The sequence below is a fragment of the Corythoichthys intestinalis genome, chromosome 2 (assembly GCF_030265065.1).
Source record: "Corythoichthys intestinalis isolate RoL2023-P3 chromosome 2, ASM3026506v1, whole genome shotgun sequence".
Taxonomy (NCBI): Eukaryota; Metazoa; Chordata; class Actinopteri; order Syngnathiformes; family Syngnathidae; genus Corythoichthys; species Corythoichthys intestinalis.
Genome location: NC_080396.1, coordinates 43,275,595 through 43,302,380, shown reverse-complemented (window position 1 = coordinate 43,302,380; position 26,786 = coordinate 43,275,595). Strand labels below are relative to the sequence as shown.

General features: G+C 40.7%; 1 protein-coding gene across 3 annotated transcripts in view; it reads right to left on the bottom strand.

Moving 5' to 3' along the window:
• prdm16 (PR domain containing 16) overlaps positions 1 to 26,786 on the bottom strand; it is a 193,275-nt gene that overhangs the window by 7,101 nt on the left and 159,388 nt on the right. Inside the window, exons 4-15 of one of the 3 annotated variants that reach the window (XM_057817972.1) lie at positions 22,043 to 22,183; positions 14,089 to 14,191; positions 11,652 to 11,853; positions 11,398 to 11,563; positions 11,043 to 11,196; positions 9,056 to 10,727; positions 8,833 to 8,920; positions 7,132 to 7,304; positions 6,906 to 6,983; positions 4,443 to 4,612; positions 3,581 to 3,752; positions 199 to 450 (exon numbers count right to left, since the gene is read on the bottom strand). In XM_057817972.1, coding sequence (XP_057673955.1) covers positions 199 to 450; positions 3,581 to 3,752; positions 4,443 to 4,612; positions 6,906 to 6,983; positions 7,132 to 7,304; positions 8,833 to 8,920; positions 9,056 to 10,727; positions 11,043 to 11,196; positions 11,398 to 11,563; positions 11,652 to 11,853; positions 14,089 to 14,191; positions 22,043 to 22,183 — 3,371 coding nt within the window. Of the gene's footprint in view, positions 1 to 198; positions 451 to 3,580; positions 3,753 to 4,442; positions 4,613 to 6,905; positions 6,984 to 7,131; positions 7,305 to 8,832; positions 8,921 to 9,055; positions 10,728 to 11,042; positions 11,197 to 11,397; positions 11,564 to 11,651; positions 11,854 to 14,088; positions 14,192 to 15,013; positions 15,414 to 22,042; positions 22,184 to 26,786 lie in introns of those variants that run through there. The other 2 variants (XM_057817965.1, XM_057817981.1) reach the window with 2 other exon arrangements.

Sequence of the window (26,786 nt, the reverse complement as noted above, 5' to 3'; positions counted from 1 at the left end):
GGTGCAAAGAGAAAAATGGAGAGGGAGACATTGAGGTGAATGAAGAGAATAGAAAATGAAAGAATTAATTAATAATAAGGGAGAAAAGAGAGACAAGAAGCAGTCACATGCTTTCGTTAAATTGGTCAAACACTCTGGACTGGTCGCAAGTCACTTGGTTGGGGTTAATTACTATAGCTTATAAAATGATAAGTGTACCTGCGAGAGTGCTCATAGCTCATAGATAATGGAGTAGTCTCTTCTTCGTCCTCCTCCTCTTCATACACGCGTGTTGTAATTGGTGACGGGGATTCCGGGGCTTCATCGTGAGACTTTTCAGTCACACTGCCTTCCTCTTCCTCCTCGTCATCCCCCTCTGCTTCTTCTTCCTCCTCCTCCAGCCCCTGTAGGGACAGCTTGGAGTTGGACAACCTCTGGCTACCCGGGTGATCCTCCTCAGCCAGGTCAGATCTGTATCAAAGTAGATGGGAATTTTACCAGAAGTTTCTACACCATTACTCCAGCTTTCCTAGCACCTGTGTACATTTCAATATGAAAAAAAAAAAGAGTGGTTCTCAAACATTTTACAGTAAGTACAACCACAAGTTATACTTGGCTCTCTGCGTAGCACAATGAGCGACAAAATTAAGTTATTGTTTGCCATTGACGGAATTCCAGTCAATTTTGACTGGGAGGGGGGTGGCACCGATCATTCGCTGAAATGGACGTTAAGCGCTGTCAATGGAACTGAAACATGAGCATTCCCTGCTAGTCCCCAGAGTTCAAATGAATCGGACGTCTATCATTGTCAATGGCATACAATGAGTTCAAATTTGTTTGTGTAGTAGGCCAAAATGTTCCACACCAAAAAGGTAGGGACTTTATTTATTTTTCTAAGCCACAGTTTGAACATTAACACTACAGATATTGGGGTGGGGGTGGGGGGGGCAGGGGGTGTAATGTACTTCAGGATTGAGTTAAATTACACTTAGAAGCTGTTCACAAATATTTGGGAAAAAAAACGTCAACATTAAATGTGGTGGATTGCTTTATAACTGCTCTACTTTGAAACTGGTCACTGATTATGCTAGGGATACCATTATTAGGAGATGGTACAAAAAAGTTTTAGTCTTGAGTTCAAAAGTACAAATATTGTGTTATCTAGCGAGCCCATAAACAACATGGGCACGGAAAGTCTGTTAGAGGGCATTTTCCAAACACTCCTCCGACATGATTAATTGAATGCACCCTTTGAAATTAAATACTAGGGGATGCAGTGATGCGTGGAACCTACAGTATATTGCATATGCGGCCAAAACAAGATTCTAGCCGATGAGCTCGGTACTATTCTGACCTCGCCATCTGTACATTCACCAGCCAGAACCCCAGCTGCCCCTTCCATAAGCCCCAGACCAAATGACATTGCTCATGATATCATTTCCTGTGGGACAGCAAAGTTACCCCCACCTTTTTCGCCACACAGTGGACATTTATCAAATCAGACAGCATTACCTCTGGGGAGGCATACACAAGGATAGGCTTGGGTCATACACTGCGTGTGGGTAAACATGGCTAGATGGACTCCTCTTTCAATCTAGATTAAATATCACTATAATCAAATTGCCAGGCTGTTTAGCTGGGAAAAAGTCCATGCCTGTGTCCAGGGAAAGAAGCGTGGCTCTGACATACATAGAGGGGCCCTGGGTTTTGTCATTTAGTCTAAACACGTCAGTGGCCTGTTTGGGTTACTAGGCGGGGGGTATGTGTACAGGGATGGATGGGGGGTTTGAAGCACTCCATCATCAGTGAATCTCCTGGATAAAATGCCTCAACCTGAGACCCCAAACTAACAGACTCCCATTTACGATCCCAAATGCCAAACATTGTATCCAGGGAACTACTCAAATCTTTACAAGTTGTGATGCGAACATATAAATAATTATTTGTACGAGAGAACTAACACTACCCTCAGCATCTCTTAACAATCCCGGGTGTCTAGTTTAGTCTTTTTTTTTTTTTTTTTTTTTTTTGTGGAAAATTAAAACTGCTGCCATGACTTGTACTACTGGTGAAACTGGAGTGAAGTTCGGTTGCAAGGGCAGTTAAGAGCGATTATAGATAGTCATGCATGAGCGTGATTGGAGCGAGGCTTCACTCACTCTGAAGGGAGAATAAACACTGAGCCATCAGGTGGGTGGACAGAAAGAACAACACTTAGTCTGAATTACTGATATTAAAACGTCAGACCGCCTTGTTGTGGATGAGACTCAGTATTGATCCCAGATGGGAGCCAGGCTAAACTACCACAGAGTCTGCTGACCAAAAAGAGTGTTGACATGAGGAAAGGGATGGCGAGTCCCATGGTGGTATGGACGTTGAGACCGTGTGAAAACAGGAACTTCTTTTGGTCATTGAGTTAAAAAAAAAAAAATCACATTTTAACTTTCCAGATGACAGGATTGCTTAAATGATCTTGTTCTAATGGACACACAAAAATGACTGCAGTAATTTGCAAGCCAGGCCAGATGTTAGCACGTCTCTTTGTAAAGAAACACAATGGACTTGCACACCAAATGCTTGCCCTTCTGGATAACAGACTTTTGACTCACCATTGCATGTGAATAAAGACAGAGGAAGCAAAACGATTCCATGTAGACTTTGTTGGAGAAGTGTTATTAGCACAAACACTATAACAACATTGTGTTACATCAACTTCTGACTGTAAATGCACATGATTTTTCTTTAAATAAAAAAAGGTCCTAACCGTCCTATGTGAACTGAAAATCAAGGTGTTCCAGCATTACCAGCCACACACAGACAGTGCAAAAAACCCCTCATTCTATATATTTATTCATTCATTCATCATTACTGTTACTATCCTCACAAGGCTTGTGAAGATCATCCGATACAGTGTGAGTTGTATTTTAAAACTAACACTGTTTCTTGTCTAAGCTAAATTGACAATATACTGAAAAACAAAATCTGAAATCAACTCACACCAATTCCTGTATAGAGTCTTATGAGGCAGGATGAACAATTAGCTTTACTGTAATGTGTGATTTTTGTCAAAATCTATGTACTTTCTGTGTAACTAATGTTAGAGAATCTTGCGATGAAACGTTTGCTCACTAGAGGGCACTGTGCATCCACAACTCAAGACGCAGCAACAAGACTGGTCAGAACAGCCACCGTGAGGAAGCATTGCAACAATATTTACAGAATGAAATACCAGGATTGTGTTTCACTGCTATGTCGCTGGGTCGCTTTTAAGCACAGATTTGCACATATCGTCCAGTTCATTTTCACTAGTGTTAAACTTTGCTGTGCAATATGTTGACGTCAGTCTCATCACAACGTAGAACAGTAAACTACAACCACAATAACAATCAACTGACTGAGCATTATTATCATAACAGCCTTGCAATTGTGTCATTCTGCAAGCTATTATAACGTTGCAGTGGGTGCACAGAAGAAATTGGAGTGGGAGAGGCTTTTAAAAAGACAACAAAAAGACTGCAGTGACAATCGCAGTTCAGTTTAAAAAAATACATAAATTGCACAAAATTCTATGCATGACTATAGTTTGTTTGTTCTTTCTTACCTTTTATCCGTGGAGCTGGAGGCCTGGTTCATTTCACTGTTGGAGATGAAGTTTCGGATTTCTGAGAAGTATGAGTCCTCCTTCTCATCTAAAAGTGCATGATTGTCAGGCTCGGAGTTTGGCGAGGAGATGGTGGTTCCTAAGTTGGAAAGCATCCCAGACTGTTGGCTCACTGGTGAGGAAAGTGTGCAGACATACACATCCGCGCACATTAATACACACACAAACGATGTAATGTACGCACGCACGCAGGTAGAAAGGGTATGTTTAGTTTTTAAACTATCACACATAAAAAAGGGGGAGTGCAAAATATTATCAAGGTTTTAATGAGGCTTTGCATTTTTAAAACCACATGGACTGCAAAATTTCTGTATAACTTGTGTGTTAAAAGGATATAGCACCATAGATTAAATGGGCCTTAAACCTGTAAAAATTTGTCCGATGATGTCACTGTAATCTACATGATTTAATTAATTGGAAATAAAAGACAAAATAACCATTTATAGAGAGTTTATGTTTAAATTTTGAAATATCAACCAAACAGTGCTTTCCAGATACAGTATATTAAATGAAACTGTTCAGAGGCTTAATAACTCCAAAATGTCATCAGAGTGTCAACTACAGATGTAGCAGGTGACTTCCATGTCCAGCATGGGCAGCGAGTGGCCAAATTTGGCACAGCAGACAGAGAATATGTGTAAACTCTTAAATTAAGTAGTTTTCCCACTTTTACATGTCATGTTTGTTTGCCGGACTTTAATAAACATTTCACTCAGGATAGAACTTTCCAAATCGCCAATGTGTACGGTCCATTAGTCAGACCATTAACAAGGCAAGTTAAAAAAGCGGTGTGAAGTCTTACCAGGAATGTTCTCGTGCTCGTGCTTCTTGAGATGCCGGTCTAGATTGGTTTGTTGACCAAAGCAGCGGTTGCACAGGTGACACTTGAAGGGTTTCTCCTTGTTGTGTATGTTGCGAACGTGGCGTTGCAGGTTGGACGAGATGCTGAATGAGCGGTCACAGTACTTACACCTGACAGAGTACAAGTGAGAGCCAGCATAAGAACTCTGTACATTTTTTAAAAAATCCCTGCATTTGGAAGATAGACAGTGTATGTTAAAAGCCAATAATTTATACAGTAGCACTGTGGGTATCGAGTTTCATTCATTCGGTGATCAAGCTTGTAATAAAAAACACTAGTATTTATGTTCTAAATAAATGTAAATGCTTTTACAGTAATCCATTCCACTCTCGGCCCAAAACAACACATTATTTGGTAATATTTCCAATATGAGAAAAAACTTTTTTTTTTAAATTGTAAATTGAGTCACTAATATCTCAAGGTAACAACTGTATTTCAATTAAATTCAATGTATTTCTTTTAAACAAACAAAAAAAAAAAAACATACAAGTACAGTGGGGCAAATAAGTATTTAGTAAACCACTAATTGTGCAAGTTCTTCCACCTGAAAATATTAGAGAGGCCTGTAATTGTCAACATGGGTAAACCTCAACCACGAGAGACAGAATGTGGAAAAAAAAAAACAGAAAATCACATTGTTTGATTTTTAAAGAATTTATTTGCAAATCATGGTGGAAAATAAATATTTGGTCAATACCAAAAGTTCATCTCAATACTTTGTTATGTACCCTTTGTTGGCAATATCGGAGGCCAAACGTTTTCTGTAACTCTTCACAAGCTTTTCACACACTGTTGCTGGTATTTTGGCCCATTCCTCCATGCAGATCTCCTCTAGAGCAGTGATGTTTTGGGGCTGTCGTTGGGCCACACGGACTTTCAACTCCCTCCACAGATTTTCTATGGGGTTGAGATCTGGAGACTAGCTAGGCTACTCCAGGACCATGAAATGCTTCTTACGAAGCCACTCCTTTGTTGCCCTGGCTGTGTGTTTGGGATCATTGTCATGCTGAAAGACCCAGCCACGTCTCATCTTCAATGCCCTTGCTGATGGAAGGGGATTTTCACTCAAAATCTCCCGATACATGGCCATATTTATTCTTTCCTTTACACAGATCAGTCATCCTGGTCCATTTGCAGAAAAACAGCCCCAAAGCATGATGTTTCCACCCCCATGCTTCACAGTGGGTATGGTGTTCTTCGGATGCAATTAAGTATTCTTTCCCCTCCAAACACGAGAACCTGTGTTTCTAACAAAAAGTTCTATTTTGGTTTCATCTGACCATAACACATTCTCCCAGTCCTCTTCTGGATCATCCAAATGCTCTCTAGCGAATCGCAGACGGGCCTGGACGTGTACTTTCTTCAGCAGGGGGACACGTCTGGCAGTGCAGGATTTGAGTCCTTGGCGGCGCATTGTGTTACTGATAGTAGCCTTTGTTACTGTGGTCCCAGCTCTCTGTAGGTCATTCACTAGGTCCCCTCGTGTGGTTCTGGGATTTTTGCTCACCGTTGTTGTTAGCATTTTGACGCCACGGGGTGAGCTCTGGCATGGAGCCCCAGATCGAGGGAGATTATCAGTGGTCTTGTAGGTCTTCCATTTTCTAATAATGGCTCCCACTGTTAATTTCTTTACACCAAGCGTTTTACCTATTGCAGATTCAGTCTTCCCAGCCTGGTGCAGGTCTACAATTTTGTCTCTGGTGTCCTTCTACAGCTCTTTGGTCTTGGCCATAGTGGAGTTTGGAGTCTGACTGACTGAGGTTGAGGACAGGTGTCCTTTGTACCGATAATGAGTTAAAACAGGTGCCATTAATACAGGTAACGAGCGGAGCCTCACTAGACCTCGTTAGAAGAAGTTAGACTTCTTTGACATCTTGCTTGTTTGTTGGTGACCAAATACTTATTTTCCACTCTAATTTGGAAATAAATTCTTTAAAAATCAAACAATGTGATTTTCCGTTTTTTCCCCCACATTCTGTCTCTCATGGTTGAGGTTTACCCATGTTGACAATTACAGGCCTCTCCAGTCTTTTCAAGTAGGAGAACTTGCACAATTGGTGGTTGACTAAATACTTATTTGCCCCACTGTATGTGGCTTCCCTGAAACAATACTAAATAATCTAGCAAAACTGTGTATATGCAAGAGTGACGAAACACAACAATTGAGGGACAAAAAACAAGCAAATTGCAGAACCCACGTGACATACAGTTGAACTGCAATACCCTTGAGTAGTTTGTGGTGCGCTTTGCTTTTCTCAATGGCGGAACAGCAGCGCTCAGGGAAATTTAAATGTAGTTCCAACTTAGTATTTTGGTTTATTACAGATTTCCAGTCCTAGCTTTTTCAGTATTCCCACATTTAACATGAGTAACCATAAATAATAATACATGAATTAAACATACCTATAGGGCTGTTCGCCTGTGTGTGTTCGCAAGTGTCTGGTGAGGTTTGCTGAGCGGGGGAAGATTTTTCCACAGTACCTTCATGGAGGAATTAATTGAAAAACAGAAATGAGAAGAAGTAACAGAAAAAAACAATCACTTTATCATCATTTGAAAAAAAAAAAGTCTCATCATCATTTGAAAAAAAAGTCATAATTGTGAATGCGCGGCAGCTCAGGGCACTGACCTGCAGGCGTAGCGCTCCTTGCCCTTGCGGAGAATAGCATCCGAAAGCGAGGGAGGAGGTGAGCGGAAGTTGAATAGTGGGTGAGCAGAGTGTTGCAGTGAATTGGGCGGCATGTCCAGTTTTAGTGCACCAAAGCTTTCCAGTTTTTCTGCCATGTTCTCCATTGCAGACATCTGAAGAGAATAGGAGGAATGGTATATTCATTGAAATTAATAATCTCTATTCCCTGTGTATGTTCAAAAAATGATGTAACAAATGAAAGCAAAAACAAAATGTCCAATAAATTGATCAAGGCACATAGACAGTTGGAGGGAGGTGATCTGCTACTTTGACCTATAGACAAAAGTACAATTTGTCACTCCATCCATAAACTCCCTTAAATTACTCACTTTCCTTCAGCCATGACTCTGTTCGCGTCTTGAGTTCTGTCACGCCAGCAAGGTGGCTAAATGAGCCATTCAAGAGTTCCGCATAGTGCTGAAAAATATAGTTTGAGATCCCAACTGATCGTTTCTTCCCTTCCCTGAGAAGCTTGTAAACAAAGTGAAGGTGGGTGGGAGTAGTTGTGTCGGAATTATATTTGCCAAAACAGCTTGCATCATTCCCCCCTTCCCTTTTTTCTTCTCTTTTTTTTTTTAATGGCACAAGGGAGGAACACTGTCTCAATATTTATTCGCAACCTAAAGAACATGAATTGATGGATCTCATGATTAACAGTAACACCTCTCATAGTATGAACTCATTCACTGCCATTGACGATGAATGATCGCCGGAGTACCCAGTTTAAATGGATTGGATGTGCATCAAGTCAATGGCATTGAAAGAGCTAATTTACCGGATGTTTTGGCAGGTGGATATCATTCTGAAATATTTGTAGAATTATCTAGAGCATACCAGTAGGTAATTGCTGCGACAAACTATAAATACTAACATTATATATAGATGCGGAGAGTGACCAAATACAAATAAGTTCATCTGTCCCTATATGCTCCAGATTTGTGTACTGCAAAGTCACAGTTGATAGAGGACACAGATTTCCAGGTCAGATTTTAAGCAATTTCCCCCAACAAGAGCCCCTCATTCTCCTGGAGACAAACACAGGATGTCCTTGATGGACATGGTGCTATTATCTAGCCAGGCAGTCCACTACACAGAAAAAAACAGAAACTTTGAGGGGGTTGAGGTATGAGCTTGCCTGTAGGCTCCCAGGACATGAAACAATGCCAAGGCTAAGATTAGCGAGGATACCATTCAAATGCTTACTATTCATTTAAAAATATATTATTAATACCATCATTCTTTGCAATCAAGATTTGTAGCAGCAGCGAGGGTCTGGGGACAGTCGAACAATGTGAGTAATTATCAAAGTTTCAAAAACAGGCTGTGTCTTCTGAAAAAGGTAGAAATGATGATATACACAGGCGCCATCCACAAAACAAAGGAAGAAGTCATACAACCCTTGAGAACATAACAACAATGTCGAATGATGGTGCATAGAGCCCTATCAATTCAGGTTGTAGTAGCATTGGAGGAAGAAAAGGAGGACATTCACATAATGTACTTGTTTGTGCAACATCAAATATACTTCACTGCATCTGATAATAGTCAGCAATAGCTAATTGTTGTTTCTCTTTTCTGCAGTGTAGCATCTGCACTTTTTAGCGTGTTTATTTACTTTGGCACTATTTATAATAGGTTTACCTGTGGATGGAAGAGCTGTGGTGAAGGCCTGAGGAATTTCTCCTTCAGAGCTCCAACAGGGTCAAGTAGCTTCCTCTTCTCCACCCTGCTGGACCAACAACAAGGCAGAGGGTTACATACCAAGGTCAGGGATAATTTGCACCATCTTATTCCATTTATCCACTAATATTTGACATGTCACATATGTAGGTAAGACTTTGTGGACTAATTGGGACAGAAATACCTGTATATTGGGTCCATAAAGAAGGCGGAGGGCTTGGCGTAGTGCAGTGGAGGTGGTTGGTGTGGCTGTGGCTGTTGGTGCGATGCAATGGGGGATTGATGCAGTGACTGGGTGTGGGGGATTGAAAAATTGGCTGTTTCATCCTTGATAGACATGCCTTTTACAACTCCATAAATGTGGTTCTTTTGAGTCTGCGCTTCTGCTACCATACCATTGTGACCACCTCGGCTTCTGTTATTGATACTGAGGTCTAATGGCTGTTCCTCGCCACTAGATGTTACTGAAGAGCCCCTGGCAATGCTAGTATTAGTGTGTGGATTTGAAGGGTTAGTTGGAGTTGGAGGAGATAACTTGGTCTCCTTAGGTTTCGTACTAAGATCAAATGGTGATTCCCCAGTAGGTACAGGAGCTCCAAGTGTACCAGAAACCATCTTATGTAGGTGTTCGCGAGGCGATTTGGCATCACCCTTGAAGAACAGGCCAGAGTTGAGGGCACCTCGATCAGTGCTAAAGGGGTACAAGGAGCTGTGGAAATTAGGTAAGAACTGAAAGGGAAACATGGAGTGGTAGGGGAGCGGACCCATCTTCTTCTCCTGATGAAGACCTATCAAACCTGGGCCAAAATATTTCTCAGCAATAGAAGCAATGGCTTTAATTGAATCAGTGGTGGCTGCATTAGCATTTGCTGTCGTGGGTGGGAGTGCTTGCTCATCAGGTGGAGGGAAGAAAGAGTGCTGTGTTGACACAGAAGACAAAAAGGGCCGATCAATCGAGAAGTTCCCTGAATTAGACACTGCTGGCATCACTGCACTGTTTGTGTCTTCTAACTGGGAACCGTCTTGGCTTGATAGTGCAATAGACGGCTTTCTTCTTTTGCCATTGTGCTCGCGTTCACTGTCTCCATCACTCTCCAAGTCAGAACCATCACCTGAAGCTGTACCAGTTGTGGTGTCCAAATCAGTCCCGCTCGTCGTGTTAATATCTTCCAAGTCACTGCCATCTGAAATTTCTCCAATTTTGGATTTTGTCTTAGCCTCTCCACCAGAGGACAACGTCAGTTTGCTTTCACTATCTTTGTCCTCAGCTAAACTTAAACTATTGCCTCCATTACTATTGGTGGAGCTAACTAAAGACACTGGCGGGCCATCTGGAGGACTCTGTGGCAGCTTGACTTCTTGAGTGCTGTTGCCAAGGGCTGTTTTCATCATTGGACTAGGCGGCAATAGCGGTGGTCGTGGATACATTGATGGAGGAAACATGCCGGGGAACCCATGGGGGAGGGACGGGAAACCGTGGGGTCCTGAGGAGAAGGGCAAGCCAGCATGAGGGTGAGGTCTCGAAGGAAAGTAGTCAGTGAAGCCTAAACCTGACTGGTTCAGACCAGTTAGGTGAGGGTGGTGGGACTTGGCCTTGGCCAAAATAGGACTGGAACTCATGGGGATACCAGGATTGAACATTCCTGTTGGTGAGCCATAATGGTTTTTGCCCTCACAGAAGCGACGGTGCTTGTTTAGGGAGGAGGTAGTGCTGAACAACTGGCCACAATCCTTACACTTAATTTGAGTGCGGCAGTCTGCGTGCATACGCTTGTGGCGGCAGAGGTTGGAGAACTGGGTGTAGGATTTGTGGCACACCTCACCTGGGGGTAAAGGGAGATGCAGCCCATCAGGGCCTGGTTAAACCCTTTTTAACACTGTCTCTAACTGTGTAAACCAAATTAACTACAACATACACAAAAAAATGCACGTCAAGGGAAACAAAGGAATTACTGCCAATGGGAACAGGATACCGATTCAAGTTGGTAATAATAAAAATATCCATCAAAATATTGTATTTTTTTCTTTGTAGAGACCATAGATGAAAACTCTCAATAACTTTGGATGCATTTTTATAATTTAAAAGAAAAAGTTGTGAAGAAAAAAACAAAAGGGGTAATCAATTAGACTATAGACATAAAAGTGAAAAACCATGCAGGACTCTCACTTACAGATAAAAGGTTTGACACTGCTGTGGATGTGCTTATGTTGTTTGAGACCTGATGAGGTGGCAAAGGTCTTGCCACACTCGGGACAAGTGTGAGCTCGCGCCCCCACGTGCTGTGAGCGGATGTGACGCTGTAGATTGCTGGGATCTGTGAAGACCTGTCATGAATACAATTCATACAATATTCAGTATGTATTACAATGTTACATTTCACTAATGTTTTAATTACATTTTGCACACTTGTCCGAAACAAAATAATTTACTACAATATCTGTTTTTACACTTTCCAGACTGACAATTAAAGTACATCTTGCAGAATTGTGATCAGAAATAGCCCATGTGTCCAGTGCACCACTTACGTGCCGGGTATGCTGTACCTTATCACAATTTTCACACTCAAAGCGCTTGCCGCTGTCATGTGACATCTGGTGACGAATGAGGTTGGACTTCCAGTTGAAAGCTTTGGGACACTGGTCACACTTGTACTCCCTCTCCTCTGTGTGGACTATCATGTGCTGGCCAAGACTTTATGCAGACAGAACAAACAATGAACTAAACTGCACACTTTCAGCACTTTATTCAAAATTTCCGGTGCCGTCACAATTTTGTTCACCTATACTCATTTGGGAAGATCTTCTCACAGTCTTTACACTCGTGGACGGTTTCATCGCTGTCCTCACGCTCCTGTTTGAAGTCCTCTCTCAGGGTGTCAAAGATGGAGCCCGCACTGGAACAGGAATACTTCTGGTGTCGCCGCAACTCAAGTGTTGACGAGAACAGCTCGTCACAGTCTTCACAGCGGTACATCTGCTCATCTGCACGTATAAAACACAAGATACAGATGTCAAGTCACTACAACTGCTTTGACAAGCAAACCTTATTAATTCAGTCGCCGAATCAAATGTCTTTGCTGTTGTTCTTTTAAATTGACTTTGACTCAGCACATTTTCTGATGTTTATTAATATGTCCAAACAGTAGAAACTGTAAATATGTTGCATGAATGAATAGTTTCATATGCCTACATGTAGAAGGGTTTGAGTAATTATGCTTTAATTCTATATATCAATGGTTCAATTTAAAAATCTAATTTGTATTGGTTAATCAATCTATAAATATACTGCCTCTTTCTGGGTTAGTTACAGCTAAATTGACCCTCGTTTAAGTGGTAAAACCAACAACCTTGCCATTGACAGTTGCATAAAATGTTAATCAATTAGCTGTGAAACATAGCCTTCATTAACACTTTTAATTGCACATTAGGTAGAGTGTTTCCAATAGACGGACACAATAAGGACCAGTTTGCCCCTTCCTTGATAACCTTTACAATACCCGTCACCAACGAGGTCAAACACATAAAAACTCCAGCCAGTCCTTTCAATAGCAAGTTCCTGAGCACGAGTCCAAGTTCAACATCTCTGGGGGGAAGCCCAGTGGAGAGTCTTTGTGCAAGGCAATGAAAAAAAAGAAAAGCCTCAAGGAACAGAGGTGAGCAGGGCCACAGTGGCGCCAAGAGCACCCACCTGCCATCCCAAAACTTACACACCCATCCATCATTTCATTGGGTTTATCGGCAGTGACTTATACAATGCCTGGATCACCCCATATTCTACTGTGACCGTTTATCCAGCTGGACCTTGTTGGACACATTAAAAGAGCATTAGCGTAGCAAGATGCATGTGTCCAACCTTGATGAGGAGGATAAATGACTTGCTGGTCAATGGGCCATTACACTGGGCACAAAAATTATACCAAATAGTACACTAGAGCACACACATTCCATACAATGTGTGCCTGACTCATACTACTGTTGTTTGTTTCTCCTTAGCGCTTCGATGCAATTTTACCAAGAGCGTGTGACTAAAAATTTGGAATGCTTCCCTCCAAGTTCATAAATGCTCTAAAAGGTACTTGAGTGTGCATTCAAATTCTCAAAATGTTTTTTACATGCTTATTTTGGCGGTGGTGGGTTTAAGAAGGGGAGGCTAATGACTCTCTGGGAGATGATTGGAAACACGATAATGTGCAGTTTAGCAGCTAATCTGGGAGCATGGGTGACGTCTCAAGGGACTTCTCGTGTTCTTTACCCTGAATTCCTGCTCCGATAAATCCAGATACGAGACGACGTTGTGCTAAGATTTAGACAATCATATCACACATAAATATTAAGAAAATAAATTGTTTGGCATTACTTTTAATCCTGTTCACAAACTTCTGTACATTGTTATTGATTTCTTTCATTCCTTCTTTCACCTTCCTTTATCACTCCAGAAATTAAAGATACGTGCACATACACATGGATGTGTGCATGCATAGTCACAGGGCTTACAATCGGTCACTGCTTCTTTTATCATGCACACACAGTTTTAAGCTTCTCGTGGGTATACATCTTGTTGCATTTATAAAGAAACACAGCAAGTTGAATTTCCATCCATCCATCCATTATCTTCTGCTTGCTCCGGGGCAATATTTGGATATTATATAATATATTATGATAATTAAAAGCAAGTGATGAAAAAAGTTATTGGGCGAAAAAAAAAAAGAATGAAAGAAAAGATTTGAGAAAAAAAAGATTTGCTTTCAATTGATTAAAAAAAAAGCATTACGCTTGAAGGTGACTGAACGAACAGCCTGAACGAACAAATCTATTTTGCAAAATAAAATTAAATCAGTACAAAACATATCTTTACAACAGGTGTATGTATACTTTCTGTTGATGGATTTGAATTCTGAAGACAAATTTAAACCCTGAGACTGAATAATAAACGAAATAATTTTGAACTCTCAACAATTCATTTTTGACGTTCTGTGTACTAAAACAAATCTATTAAAATGGTTCATGACAGGTCTGTTTAAAATAACATGGGTGTGTGTTTTATTGATTCAAAAATAAATAGATAAATAAATAAATCAGCGATAATTGGCATTCATCGGTTTCTCTCCCGTTGGCGCAGAAGCGTGTGTGTAGGGATTTGGGTGTCGCACTGGAAGCAGACTGCAGTTTTGGAGTTTGTTTAAAATGTGCGCTAATGAGGCGCATTAGTCTTCTTACCTTGTAAGTTGGGTGCCATGGATCCCTCCGGAAAAATGCCGTCCTTCATATAAACCAAAAGCTCCTCCCCCGCATCTATGTCCCGGACTGCTTTGTAATAAATCTACGGAGAGACAGAAAAAAATACAAGGTCAACATGTTAAAAAAAAATGACTACAAATAATTATGAAAGGATTTTTTTCTTCTTCTTCTTTTTTTTTTTTTTTTTTTAGTAAAGGGCCTAAAGTTCAGACTCAGGATAACTCTATTATCCTGCGGACCTTTGTAATTAAATAAATCTTTCTTCGTTGATGTGATTGAAATATTTTACACAAATCTAAACAAAAAGATATTTGACACTACACCCATATTTATTTATTCATTTATCAGAACATTTAAAAAATACCGCAAACGACCAACATTTGAAAATGTCTGCAAACTTTGGAATCGTTGTAATTTGCAACCAAGACAACAATCATCATTTTTTTTCACAATTAATGGTGCCTGGATAATTAATTTCAAATGACTAAAAACTGTTATGGGACTTTCAATAGCGTGCCACCCGACTGCAAGCGCCGTGCCGTCATTTGCGGACTGATTTTCTAAAGGCCCCCCAAAATAAAAAACTAAATCCATGCACATATTAAATATAAAATAGCCAACGCGTGTATGTCCTCATCGTCACGTACAAACAAATCCACACATTTAATTAATGAATCACCTCTGGGCAAACGCCTCCGAAAAGCTTGCCATCTAAAGTCTGGACACATGGGGGCTCTCTAGTCTACACCAACTGAAGGTCGTAAAGCCAGCAACTCACACTCACGCATACATAAACTAACTTCCATGAGTTGTATGACAAAGCCGATATTATGACACAATATAATTGTTATTATTATGAATATTGATTTGTGGTGCTGGAGCTTGTCCACACCTGAAACCTGACCTTTCTTTTCTCCGTGAGTCGGAGTAGTTGAGAAAGTTGCGCGGCAGTGCGTAGAGCTTCCAGCTGCACTAGAACTTGGGTCCCGGCGGAGTTGGCCACACAACCCATACTCGCTTCAGCACAACTCCGAGTGCCGGCCGGCCGGGAATGGGGCCGATGGAGTTGACTGACGCAGCCGGCCGGGCGTCGGAGTTCGCCGGGCTGCCGCAGAAGCTTGCGCACGCCGGGTGACGAGTTCGCTGACTTTGTCCCCTCAAAGCTGGTGTACGTACTGACTGACTTTTCTCTATCTAGTCACTGAGTGTCCTTAAAGATGACGATGATGATGAAGATGATGAAGATGAGTCGCTCTCTCTTTTTCTTTCCCTGCGTGTTTTCTCCTCACCGTGCCGGCGATCTCTCTCTCTCTCTCCCTCTTCCTTTCTCTCTCTCTCTCTCTCTCTCTCGCTCTCTCTGTGGTCCCCCCGCCGGCCACTCCTCCTCGTCTTATCTCCAGCCGAAAGCACGGAGGACCCCTCCCTATACCCGCCACCCACCCTCCATCAACTGCGCGTATTTAATATTGATGTCGGCAATGGACAAAAGCAAACCTTAGTGACCCGAACGCGCTCAGTTACAATCGGACACACGCATTCCCACCGACGACACGAGACACACACGTGAGTTAATTCTAAAGAAACGTAATGATCGTTATTCGATGTAACTCTTAAACAAATGGTTAATAGTAATATGCGTTTAAGGCAAAGATAGTTTGCTTGCAGAATAAAATTAATTTTAAAGGAACTTTTATTCTGTAATATTGTAACAAATGAAATAGAAATAAATTGTAAAACTAAAAGTAAAGTCTGTGTCACTGTATGCACATTTTACCAGTCAATATATATATATGTATATATATATTGGTTAATGATCTTGTGGAAAATACATTAAAATAAACCGTTTAATCTTTTATAGGGCAAGTGACTATTTTTGGTCATAAAAAAAGTCTGAACCCCCAAAATACGAGGTGTCCACCTATGTGCATATTAGATTTTGGGTCATGTAGGCCAGAATATTAACATTTGGTATACAACTGTGGGCTACATGATCCAAAATAAGATGTCCACATATGTGAACAACAGGTCTCAATAGTATTGATATTTTATTATTAGTCATTATTTGACTACTAAATTAATTAATATACACAGAATGAATATCATTAAAACTAATTTAATCAGAAATACACTGTTTCTGACCCCCATTAACACTCTGAAGTTATTTTTTTAGTTTTAAATTTTTAATTTCATCGTATTTAACGCACTGCCATTGACAGCGATGGAAGTCCATTTTGACTGCAAGGTTTGGCACTCATCATTTGCTGCCAGTCTCTCCCACTCAAAATTGACTGGACCGCAAATGCCGTCAATAGCAGCCAATTAATTGAACAAAGGCCCTATAAATAATCAATCAAAGGGGAAAAAATGTGTATTTGTAGGGATCCTCCGTTCATTTTTTCTTTAGTCGGGCAGATGCACTCAGACGTCTCCTGACCTCTCATCATCTCTTTCTGGCGTTCAGAGGAAAAATGTGTCATCGATCAATGCCAGCTGCAAGGCCCACAATAAACCTCTACTGTGGGTACACCCAAAGCATGCACATGCATACGTGTGTGTGTTTGTATTGATGAATCTATCCAGCGATGGAAGGGCAGATCAAACAGGGTTTACGTCACTCCTCAAGTAAAAATGAGAAGGAGTAAGTTGAAGCTGATAGAGTTCACCATCAAATGAACCCTCAGGAGCACCAACATGTTGCGTCACTCTCTGCAACTTTTCCCTCACTAGATGAAACTTTGTCTCACTGGGGCACCAGAAGGGGGAAAACAATTTTTGCGGGCATAATATTTAGAAATATTTGCCAAATTAAAACATGACCAGGAAAAATATTATCACCAAAAAATCATTAATGTTCATCTTAAAACATGAGTAAGAAGGCAATAATAATAATAATAATTAAAAAAAAAAAAAAAAAAAAAAAAAAGACCAGACCAACTTTTTTTTTTTTGCTTTGCAGGCCTGCATTTGGTTTTGCAAAGTGCACACATTTCCATAGTCATGCATTGTGCATGTAAAAGACCAGCAAAAGGAAATCACTGGATGCGTTGCTGGAAAACACATTTGAGCACTGAGTGGCTGGGTGTTGTGTGTGTAAATAAATGATGGGTTCATAACTGTGACGAACCAGTGGCCAGGAAAACAAAAGCAAAGCCATTTGCCAAGTACAAACTGCAAAACACATCAAAAAGCAACAGACCACGTGACCTTTACTGGGTCCAGTAATTCTGCACAATTTTCGATGGTGCGCTGATTCTTTCATTTGACATTGTACGGCAGTGGCAGGGGGCGCTGATGTGAAAATCTTAAAAGGATTAGGCAGGTTGGTGTCGCCAGCCAATTGGTGCTTGTCAATCTCTGAGGCCCCCGTGCGCTCCTTCTAACTTGCTCCAAGCTGGCCTCCCTTTTTCTTTCAAAATGTCTGATGCTTAAATGGACACACTGGCCCGTCCCCTCAGTGTGACAGAGTGACAGGTGGCAGGTCAAGAATCGAGGACTCAGAAAAGAGACAAAAGGGTGGTGAAGGACGATGGGGACCCGACAAGGCAGGCAGGGATTAGGAATCAAATAAGCATTAGGAATGTGGATATACACAGGCGAGTCATATGGAAGTATTTGTCTCCTGTCGAACAACTGTCAGGTCGCGTCGAACAACTGTCATGTCACATGTCATGTCATCTTACGCCATTCAAGGGCAAGTTTCACTTTTCTTTGGCTTTTGAAATAAATTTACATTCTGTTCGCTCATTTAGAAACACTACAGATAGGCCTGCACAATATATTGTTTGAACATTACCATCATGATGTGCTCATGCGCAATAATAGCAGGATGTGCAGTTTTTGTTTTAAACACACATCTGTGCAATTAAAATATGCGAAAACTGTCAAAGTGTGTTTGAGTGTAAACTAGGCTGTGTAGAGCACCTGCCCTTTTATTTTCTTTTTTTAAAGTATGTTTAATATTTTTACTGCTGTTGAAGTGTGAAATACATTGTTAAATCATCTGTTTTGTGCAGAGACATGATCTCCTGGATCCCTATTATACAGTGGGGCAAATAAGTATTTAGTCAACCACTAATTGTGCAAGTTCTTCCACTTGAAAATATTAGAGAGGCCTGTAATTGTCACCATGGGTAAACCTCAACCATGAAAGACAGAATGTGGAAAAAAAAAAAAAAACAGAAAATCACATTGTTTGATTTTTAAAGAATTTATTTGAAAATCATGGTGGGAAATAAGTATTTGGTCAATACCGAAAGTTCATCTCAATACTTTGTTATGTACCCTTTGTTGGCAATAACGGAGTCCAAATGTTTTCTGTAACTCTTCACAAGCTTTTTGCACACTTTTGCTAGTATTTTGGCCCATTTCTCCATGCAGATCTCCTCTAGAGCAGTGATGTTTTGGGGCTGACTTTCAACTCCCTCCTCACCCCGTGGCGTCAAAATGATAACAAGAACGGTGAGCAAAAATCCTAGAACCACAAGGGGGGACCTAGAGAATGACCTACAGAGAGCTGGCACCACAGTAACAAAGGCTACTATCAGTAACACAATGCGCCGCCAGGGACTCAAATCCTGCACTGCCAGACGTGTTCCCCTGCTGAAGAAAGTACACGTCCAGGCCCATTGCGGTTCGCTAGAGAGCATTTGGATGATCCAGAAGAGGACTGGGAGAATGTGTTATGGTCAGATGAAACCAAAATAGAACTTTTTGGAAGAAACACAGGTTCTCATGTTTGGAGGAAAAAAGAATACTGAATTGCACCATACCCATGCTGTGGGGCTGTTTTTCTGCAAAGGGACCAGGATGATGGATCTATGTAAAGGAAAGAATGAATGGGGCCATGTATTGAGAGATTTTGAGTGAAAATCTCCTTCCATCAGCAAGGGCATTGAAGATGAGACGTGGCTGGGTCTTTCAGCCAGTGCAGCAAAGGAGTGGCTTCGTAAGAAGCATTTTAAGGTCCTGTAGTGCCCTAGCCAGTCTCCAGATCTCAACCCCATAGAAAATCTGTGGAGGGAGTTCAAAGTCCATGTTGCCCAACGACAGCCCCAAAACATCACTGCTCTAGAGGAGATCTGCATGGAGGAATGGGCCAAAATACCAGCAACAGTGTGTGAAAAGCTTGTGAAGAGTTACAGAAAACATTTGGCCTCCGTCATTGCCAACAAAGGGTACATACCAAAGTATTGAGATGAACGTTTGGTATTGACCACATACTTATTTTCCACCATGATTTGCATATAAATTCTTTAAAAATCAAACAATGTGATTTTCTTTTTTTTTTTTTTCCACATTCTGTCTCTCATGGTTGAGAATGACCAATGTTGACAATTACAGGCCTCTCTAATATTTTCAAGTGGGAGAACTTGCACAATTAGTGGTTGACTAAATACTTATTTGCCCCACTGTATACAGCAATCTTCATCATTTACATATGAACCCCCTTAGCCTGGATGAACCGGTATTATATGAATACAATAAAGTCATGGTGAGTCAACCAGTCTTCCAAAACAGAGCTAATCAAGTCATTTGTTGAAAATTCTTCTAGTTTTAATATACCAATATATATCACAATATATCGAAAACCCCCCAAACAGTTGCAATGTCAGTTTTTCTAAATATTGTTTAGGCCTACTACAGATTGGATTAGATTGGATTACAGATTTGGTTAGCGCCAAAGTACAAAGTAGAATTGGATGTCAGACGAGATTTACTGTATATTATTCTGTTTTGAACTGTAGTAGCGAGGCAAGTGAAATTCGAAAAAAGACAACAGAATTGAATACCATTAAAAATACCCATCGATAAATTGTATAATTATTGTAACATTTCAAATTGCATCGCTATGCTCTCAAAACTCAACTCATTGGCTTCTATTGACATCTGTCGTGTCATTGGCACTGAAACCTCATCATTTAATGCAAGCTGTCCCGGGTAAAATGGATTTGACGTCTATCGTTGTCAATGGCAGCGAATGAGTTTAATAATAGCACAGGTGGAACATCTGTTAGAGGAGCAGTCTGGGCAGTAGAAAGGAATATGCACTTTTAAAATTCTATTGTGTTTTTATGACTTTATTTGTTTTGGACTATATTAAGGTAATCTGAAGTAATATCTTTTGGAAACACTCCTAAATTCCAGACATATTATGCTGCTAATGCTATCAAGCATGGCAACAAGGAGGTAACTCTGTTCAGGGGCGTTACCGTGGGGGTGTGGGGGGTCAGGGCGGACACGCTCTGCCCACCCAAAGAAAACTGGATGTAGCACTAACGGCAGTCTGGGCACCGCGTATGGTATCCCGTTCATATAGTACTGATGTGTTCTAAGTTTTAACCTTTGCGTTGTTACCTCCTCTTTCACCTTAAAAAAAAAAAAAAAAAAAAAAAAAAAATTAAATGGCCTAGAGGGCGCTACCCACATTTATGCATATTTTTGATTTTTTAAAATTTTTTTTTATTTTTACATTTTATCAAAGTTTTCACCAGTGTTCACCTGGCTGTTTTGGTGAGTTTTGAAGCATTCTGAGGGGGTCAAAGTAGGCTCAAAGCGTCGGCGAGACAAAGAATGACTGCTAGGGAGCGCTACATAGTGTATTTGGAATTTGTCTTTACACGGTATCAAAGATTGCACCTGTCTTGACCTGCCTGCCGATTTTGGTGCATTTTGAAGCATTCTAAGGGGTTCAAATTGAGCTCAAAGGGGCTGCGGAACAAAGAATATAATAATAATAATAATAAAACCAACGAACCACAATAGGTTACCTTTATAAGACATTGTCACCTGCATGTCCATACTGTTCAGTTATGGATGTGTTCTAAGTCAAATAAAAATCAAATAAACTTTTATTTGTTTAGACCAAATCACAACGACAGTTATCTCAAGGAGAAAACAAAACATGTTTTAAGGTGCAGTAGCCCTACGCTGGATTTCGACCTACTTGAGCATTGCAGCTTTTTTTTGCTTTATTTATTTATTTATTTATTTATTTTTTAACCCAGGTAAGACTAATGCCCACCCACACCTGGCATCCTGGAAACACCACTGACTGTTTTTCAACCTCATCCACACTCCCAGAGTGTTCATTTTCTACTGTTGGGGACACCATCAGCAAATACAGATTTTTTTAAAAGACAAAACAAATTATGTCCCTGTCCCCCCCCCCAAAAAAAAGCACCACGGTAATGTGTAGTGTAATTTTCTTTTTGTAAGAATGGATATGAATAAATTGCTACAGAAAAAGTATGATTTCGAAACTAGTATCTAAGTGAGGGGATTAGATCAAATCTGATTAGTTCATTGCAACTGGGAGCAGATCAATGTTAGCTAGCTTTCTCACCACAAATGTGTCACACCCGAGTTTGTTTAGAGCAAGCGGTATGGGTGTCTTGGTCAATACCTGAGTTCCAAATTCTGTGTTCACACCTAAACAAACTGCATCAACAAAGAATATTAATACAAACTTAATTAAAGCAAACCAAATGTCGACTCCTAAAAATTAGAGACAACTAATGGGCTCCACACATACCTGACGAATGCTTTTGTTCAAACATTGGTTTATCTTTAAGTATTTGCAAGTCTCTGTCAAAAGGTGCAACAACAAATTAAAGGCTTCTCCCATTTCTTTGGGTGATGGTTTTATGAGTCTGATGAGTGCTGCGCGATTCTTTCAGTTTTGTTACATGGGTCACTTCCTAATAGCTCTGGCAACCAGCCCAGTGACAGCCACACAATAGAGTCATTCCTTGGTCATTCCCAGCCAACATATTTTGGAGCTATAAGGATGAACACAAAACACATACGGTATAGGAACCCGCTAATCACTCTGAGTGGATGGGAAACAGGAAAGCAAAGCAGCATTCACTATTGTGGGACAAAGACAACACAACGTCTCTCTTATGTAAAATCCAAATCCAAGCCGGACACTCACCTGGTCTCCAGTGAGGTGGCAAGCGGCGAGGTTCTGCTCCTCAAACGAAGGGGCGGAGCGAACATACTTCAGCCAGCTGTTGTTGGGGGTTTCTGGGCCTGTGTCCAGAGCAAACTTAATGTTGCCCAAGTCGTCAACCACCTGTTTAGGAGCAAAAGGTCCAGTTTTTAAAAAGTAGAAATTGACGAGACAACATAAAGTTCACTCAGTTACAAAATGATTCAAAGTTTGCCTCCACTCTGAGCATGTTGATGGAGACTTTATTATAGATGATGGGTATGATTTTGATGGCAGTGCAAAGCGACAACCTTGTCATGCCCAGCAAATGTAGGCATGATGTATGAAAGCGAGACAACGGTGAAAGGAGGAGGGAATTGGCTAACTGTGGCTTCTTTGACTTATCAAAAGACTTTCTCTCACACATATTGATCCTCCATTGTATCACCTGTCCCCCAACCCCTCCCCTCGAGACAAGGAGAGAGAGATTCTTATTACCTGCTTTCACCTAAAAGCAGAAGATGGACATAGCAATGTGGGAGCAAGTAGATGGAAATTGGAGGGCTTGTCACTGAGTTTCAAAGGAATTATTATTATTATTTTTTTTGCTTTTAACTAAGAATCTAGACTGTTCATATCTCAATGTTCGTATCTATAGAAATTCCGCGATTTGAGCATTTATTTACAAGAATTTTCAACTTAAAAAGCTCTTTGTTTTGTGATGGCCGCCATGTTGGATTTGTTATCTCTTCACAATAGCAGAATTAGACCTCAATAATTTGTGATTGTATATAGAAAAATGCTAATTTTGCTTTTGTTGAGTAAAGTTAAGATTATTCTGCATGCTAAGTATTAATTTTCTGATGTGAAAATTGAGTCATTTATTAGCTGTTAAAAACAGCACTAAATTAAAAAAAAAAAAAAAAGTTGCTATTTTGGGCAAAATACTTATATAATATGTTAAATATTGCTACTGATCCTGAAAATATACTGTAGGTGATTATCTCTGTATTTTGGGATTTTTTTTGCATCTAGCATAAAAATTGAGAATTTTATAACCATTTTAAGTTTTGTAATCAGGATTTTATGAGGGAACGACTTTGAATTTTTTGATTGTCGCCGCTCATGGAGACTTATATATGCCTAAGGGAGGTGCCTGTTTTGGTTTTGACAGTTTTTGAAAATAGTTCCCCTGCGGATCGGCCCCGAGCCCCGTGTCCCGTCAACTGATAGTCTATGGAAACATTTAAAAAAGGGAAAAAAAAAATTACTTTTTTTTTTTTTTTTTTTTTAACTTTTCAAGTTAAAGCTTCACCAAGAAAGGCTCGGCACCCAAATTTCACCCCCATGCTTGAATGTTATACCATGCCTATGTGTATCTTATAGAGAAAAAAATAGCCTTACACACAGCAATGAGGCTAATTACGACTGTGTGACACGTCTAATCGTGGTGTGTGGACAGTGTTGTGAAAAACGACTTTAAAACATGACGGCGTTTCTAACGCCATTATTTTTTTCCAATAGTGAGTAATCTAATTAATTAATTTTCCCATCTTTGCAACGCCGTTACCGTTACTGAGGATGCGTAGGGCCGCGTTACTACAATTTGGTTGAAATAAACACAAGTTGTCTGATTTTGTCACAGCTTCCTGGGAGAGAGCAGAGCAGTAGTGTTGTATCGGTCGCGAACGATTCGTTCTTTTTGAACGAATTGTTTTGGTGAACGACACCGAACTAATCATCATCTGCACTGATTCGTTCTATGAAGGTGGTGCTTGTTCGCTGCGTGGGAGGGCGTTGAGCAAGCGGCAGCGTCTTCTGACATCGCACACGACCAATCAGACGCCAGCCTCATCGCGGGCAGGGGAGGGAGCGGAAACAGAATCAGGGCGTTTGTCACTCACGTCCACGTGTGGCCAATAAGCAGCCAGCGTGCAGGCAGGGGGGCAAGACTTAGTTTTGTCACTTCCCGTTCAGTGACTCGGTCCTCCGGTTCCTGACCTAGCTTGCTGCTAACTTGATTTTCCAGTAATGACTATGCGGTGAACGAATCAGAAAATGAAAGGAAATGACTTTGTCACATATTTGTTAACGTGGAGCCTATCAAATGCTGCTCAAACAGACAAAAACACCACACAAATCTAGCGAGCATTGTTTAGAGTAGTACTTTTCTCAACAAACTCGTGACTGCCTATGACGACATACTATCAAATTTACAGTAATTTAAAACATGGGTAGCTACGAGGCAAGCAAAAGCTGAGCTGCGGTCGCGTGACGGCAGTGAAGCGGGCAGAGAACTGTCACTATATGGAGGCTTCATGGCAGCGATATTTACCTCATATGTGCACAGAAAAAAATATTTAGTATGATCACCATGATACTGATTTGCAATGAAACTGTATATACATGTCAATTTTTTCCCGAGTGTTTTATTATTTTTTTTTTCGTGTCAGCGTGTCGGGTGTTGGTTGGTTTGACAAATTATGTCAATCCGTCCATCATGTGCTACTCAAGCGCCCAAAACAACGCACGCAGACACGGGAGATGTCGCAATATGTCTACATTTTTCTTAACAGACTAATGAGAGTAGAAAGGCGACATCGTAAAGAGCTAACAATTATTTCTCGTCAGCATTTGACGATCTGAGATGCGGGGACGACAGGGGAGCTGACCGGATTATTTTATTTATTAATACCAGTGCAAAAAAACAATATGATCACCACAATACTGATTTGCAATGAAACTGTATATACATGTAATTTTTTTCCGAGTGTTTTTTTTTTTTTTTTCGTGTCAGGTGTTGGTTGGTTTGACAAATTATGTCAATCCGTCCATCATGTGCTACTCAAGCGCCCAAAAACAAAGCACGCGGACACGGGAGATGTCGCAATATGTCTACATTTTTCTTAACAGACTAATGAGAGTAGAAAGGCGACATCGTAAAGAGCAAACAATTATTTCTCGTCAGCATTTGACGATCTGAGATGCGGGGACGACAGGGGAGCTGACCGGATTATTTTATTTATTAATACCAGTGCAAAAATTCAACACGATCATCTTAATACTAAAAAACAAAAATACAACAGAGCGAGATGTAAATATGATGTGTTGGTCGTTCCATATTCAGAAATTAAACTTTCGATGTATGTTTATTTTCGTGACAGCAAACATGCTGTATATGTGATTGTATGTGTGATCAAGAACCTGCTAAAGAAAGTCCGTGCGCCCCCGCCCCCTGCTCCCCTCACAAAAGGAAAATGTTTAACCGTGTCCTAAATCGAAATGCAAGCACGAGCCATGACTTTGAGCCCATAGAACTAGGACAGACGACGCGGAAGTTCTCCCTCGCTTTTGCAGCAGCAGGAGGGAGACGAGGCTGTCTGTGAAAGCAGAATGATACCGCCTGTCACTCATTTCTGAAACTACGACGAGTGGTCAATGTGGAAGAGAGGGAGGGACCAAGCAATGTCACTTCCCGTTCAGTTATACTGCGAAGCGGTCTTTGGTGACTCGTTCGGCAACGTCACTTCCCGTTCAGTAACCGAACGATTCGTTTGGGCGGGGAGGGAGATGAGGGGGGCGAACGATTCGTTGAACGATTTGTTTGAACGAATCTTTTTACTGAACGAACCGGAATGGATTCGTTTACTCAAGTGAACGACAAATCTCGTCACTACAGAGCAGGAGGGGGGAAGAAGGACGGGGGTGGTGACACGATTGCAAACGAGACGATGATTGGCTAGGTGGCTCGAAGCATTAGCATAGCATTCACGTTCTCGTTAGCATGAGCATTTAGCGTGGCGAGCATTATCTTAAACTCTCGGGCAACTTTTTTGTACATACAGTTCGCGGCGTCCAGGTGGGTACAATGAATTGAAAATAATGTAGGCCTATCGCTTTCCTGCTGAGTGTGCATTATCCTCACCAGGTTTGCGTTGTTCTTGTAGACGCTACAATATAATAATAGTTGTTTTTTTTCAAACACCAAAAATAGTCACTTGCACTAAACTTTTCTCGAATGATGTATCCACGAACCTTGTGTGATGCTTTTTTAATTGAAACAACTAAAGCAACGATAGGAGCGGCAGGAGACTCAGAGCCTCACCTGCACATTGAACAATATAGATAGCATTTAAAAGTTAAAGTTTGTATACCATTACAGTCTTATACAGATATATACACTCTCATAAAAGTGTGACCTAAGTTTTTTTTGAATGAAAAAATCAGTTCAATTCAATCATTTAATATTTAAATGTCTTTGATGTAAAAGATGTTATAGAATGTATAACGTAATAACGTGTGAAACATGAAAAGTAACGTTGACCAGTTTCTCTGCTGAGCAACTAATTACTCTTACAATTAGATAACTGAGTTACTTACGAACTCAATTACTTTTGGGAGAAGTAATTTGTAACTAACTAATTCCTTTTTAAAAGTAAGATTAACAACACTGTGTGTGGAAGGACATCATGTTGTCATGCAGAAGACCAAATAGGCTACTTGACATCTTTAGATGCGCACAGTTCATGAACTCTAAGAACATTTTCCCAAGTCATGTTTTTTTACCCCACCTCATAAAGCATGAACGATCATATTGTTGTTGTGTGGGTGAAAGAGTTTTCATTGGGCTGGAGGTGCAAATGTTGAGTTTGGAGGGTCAATACGTAAAGTGTCTGGTCAAAGGTGTCAAAAGATCTGGTCCATGTGTGCTTATCCAGAGACACACAATTGTATGTGTGCATGGTTA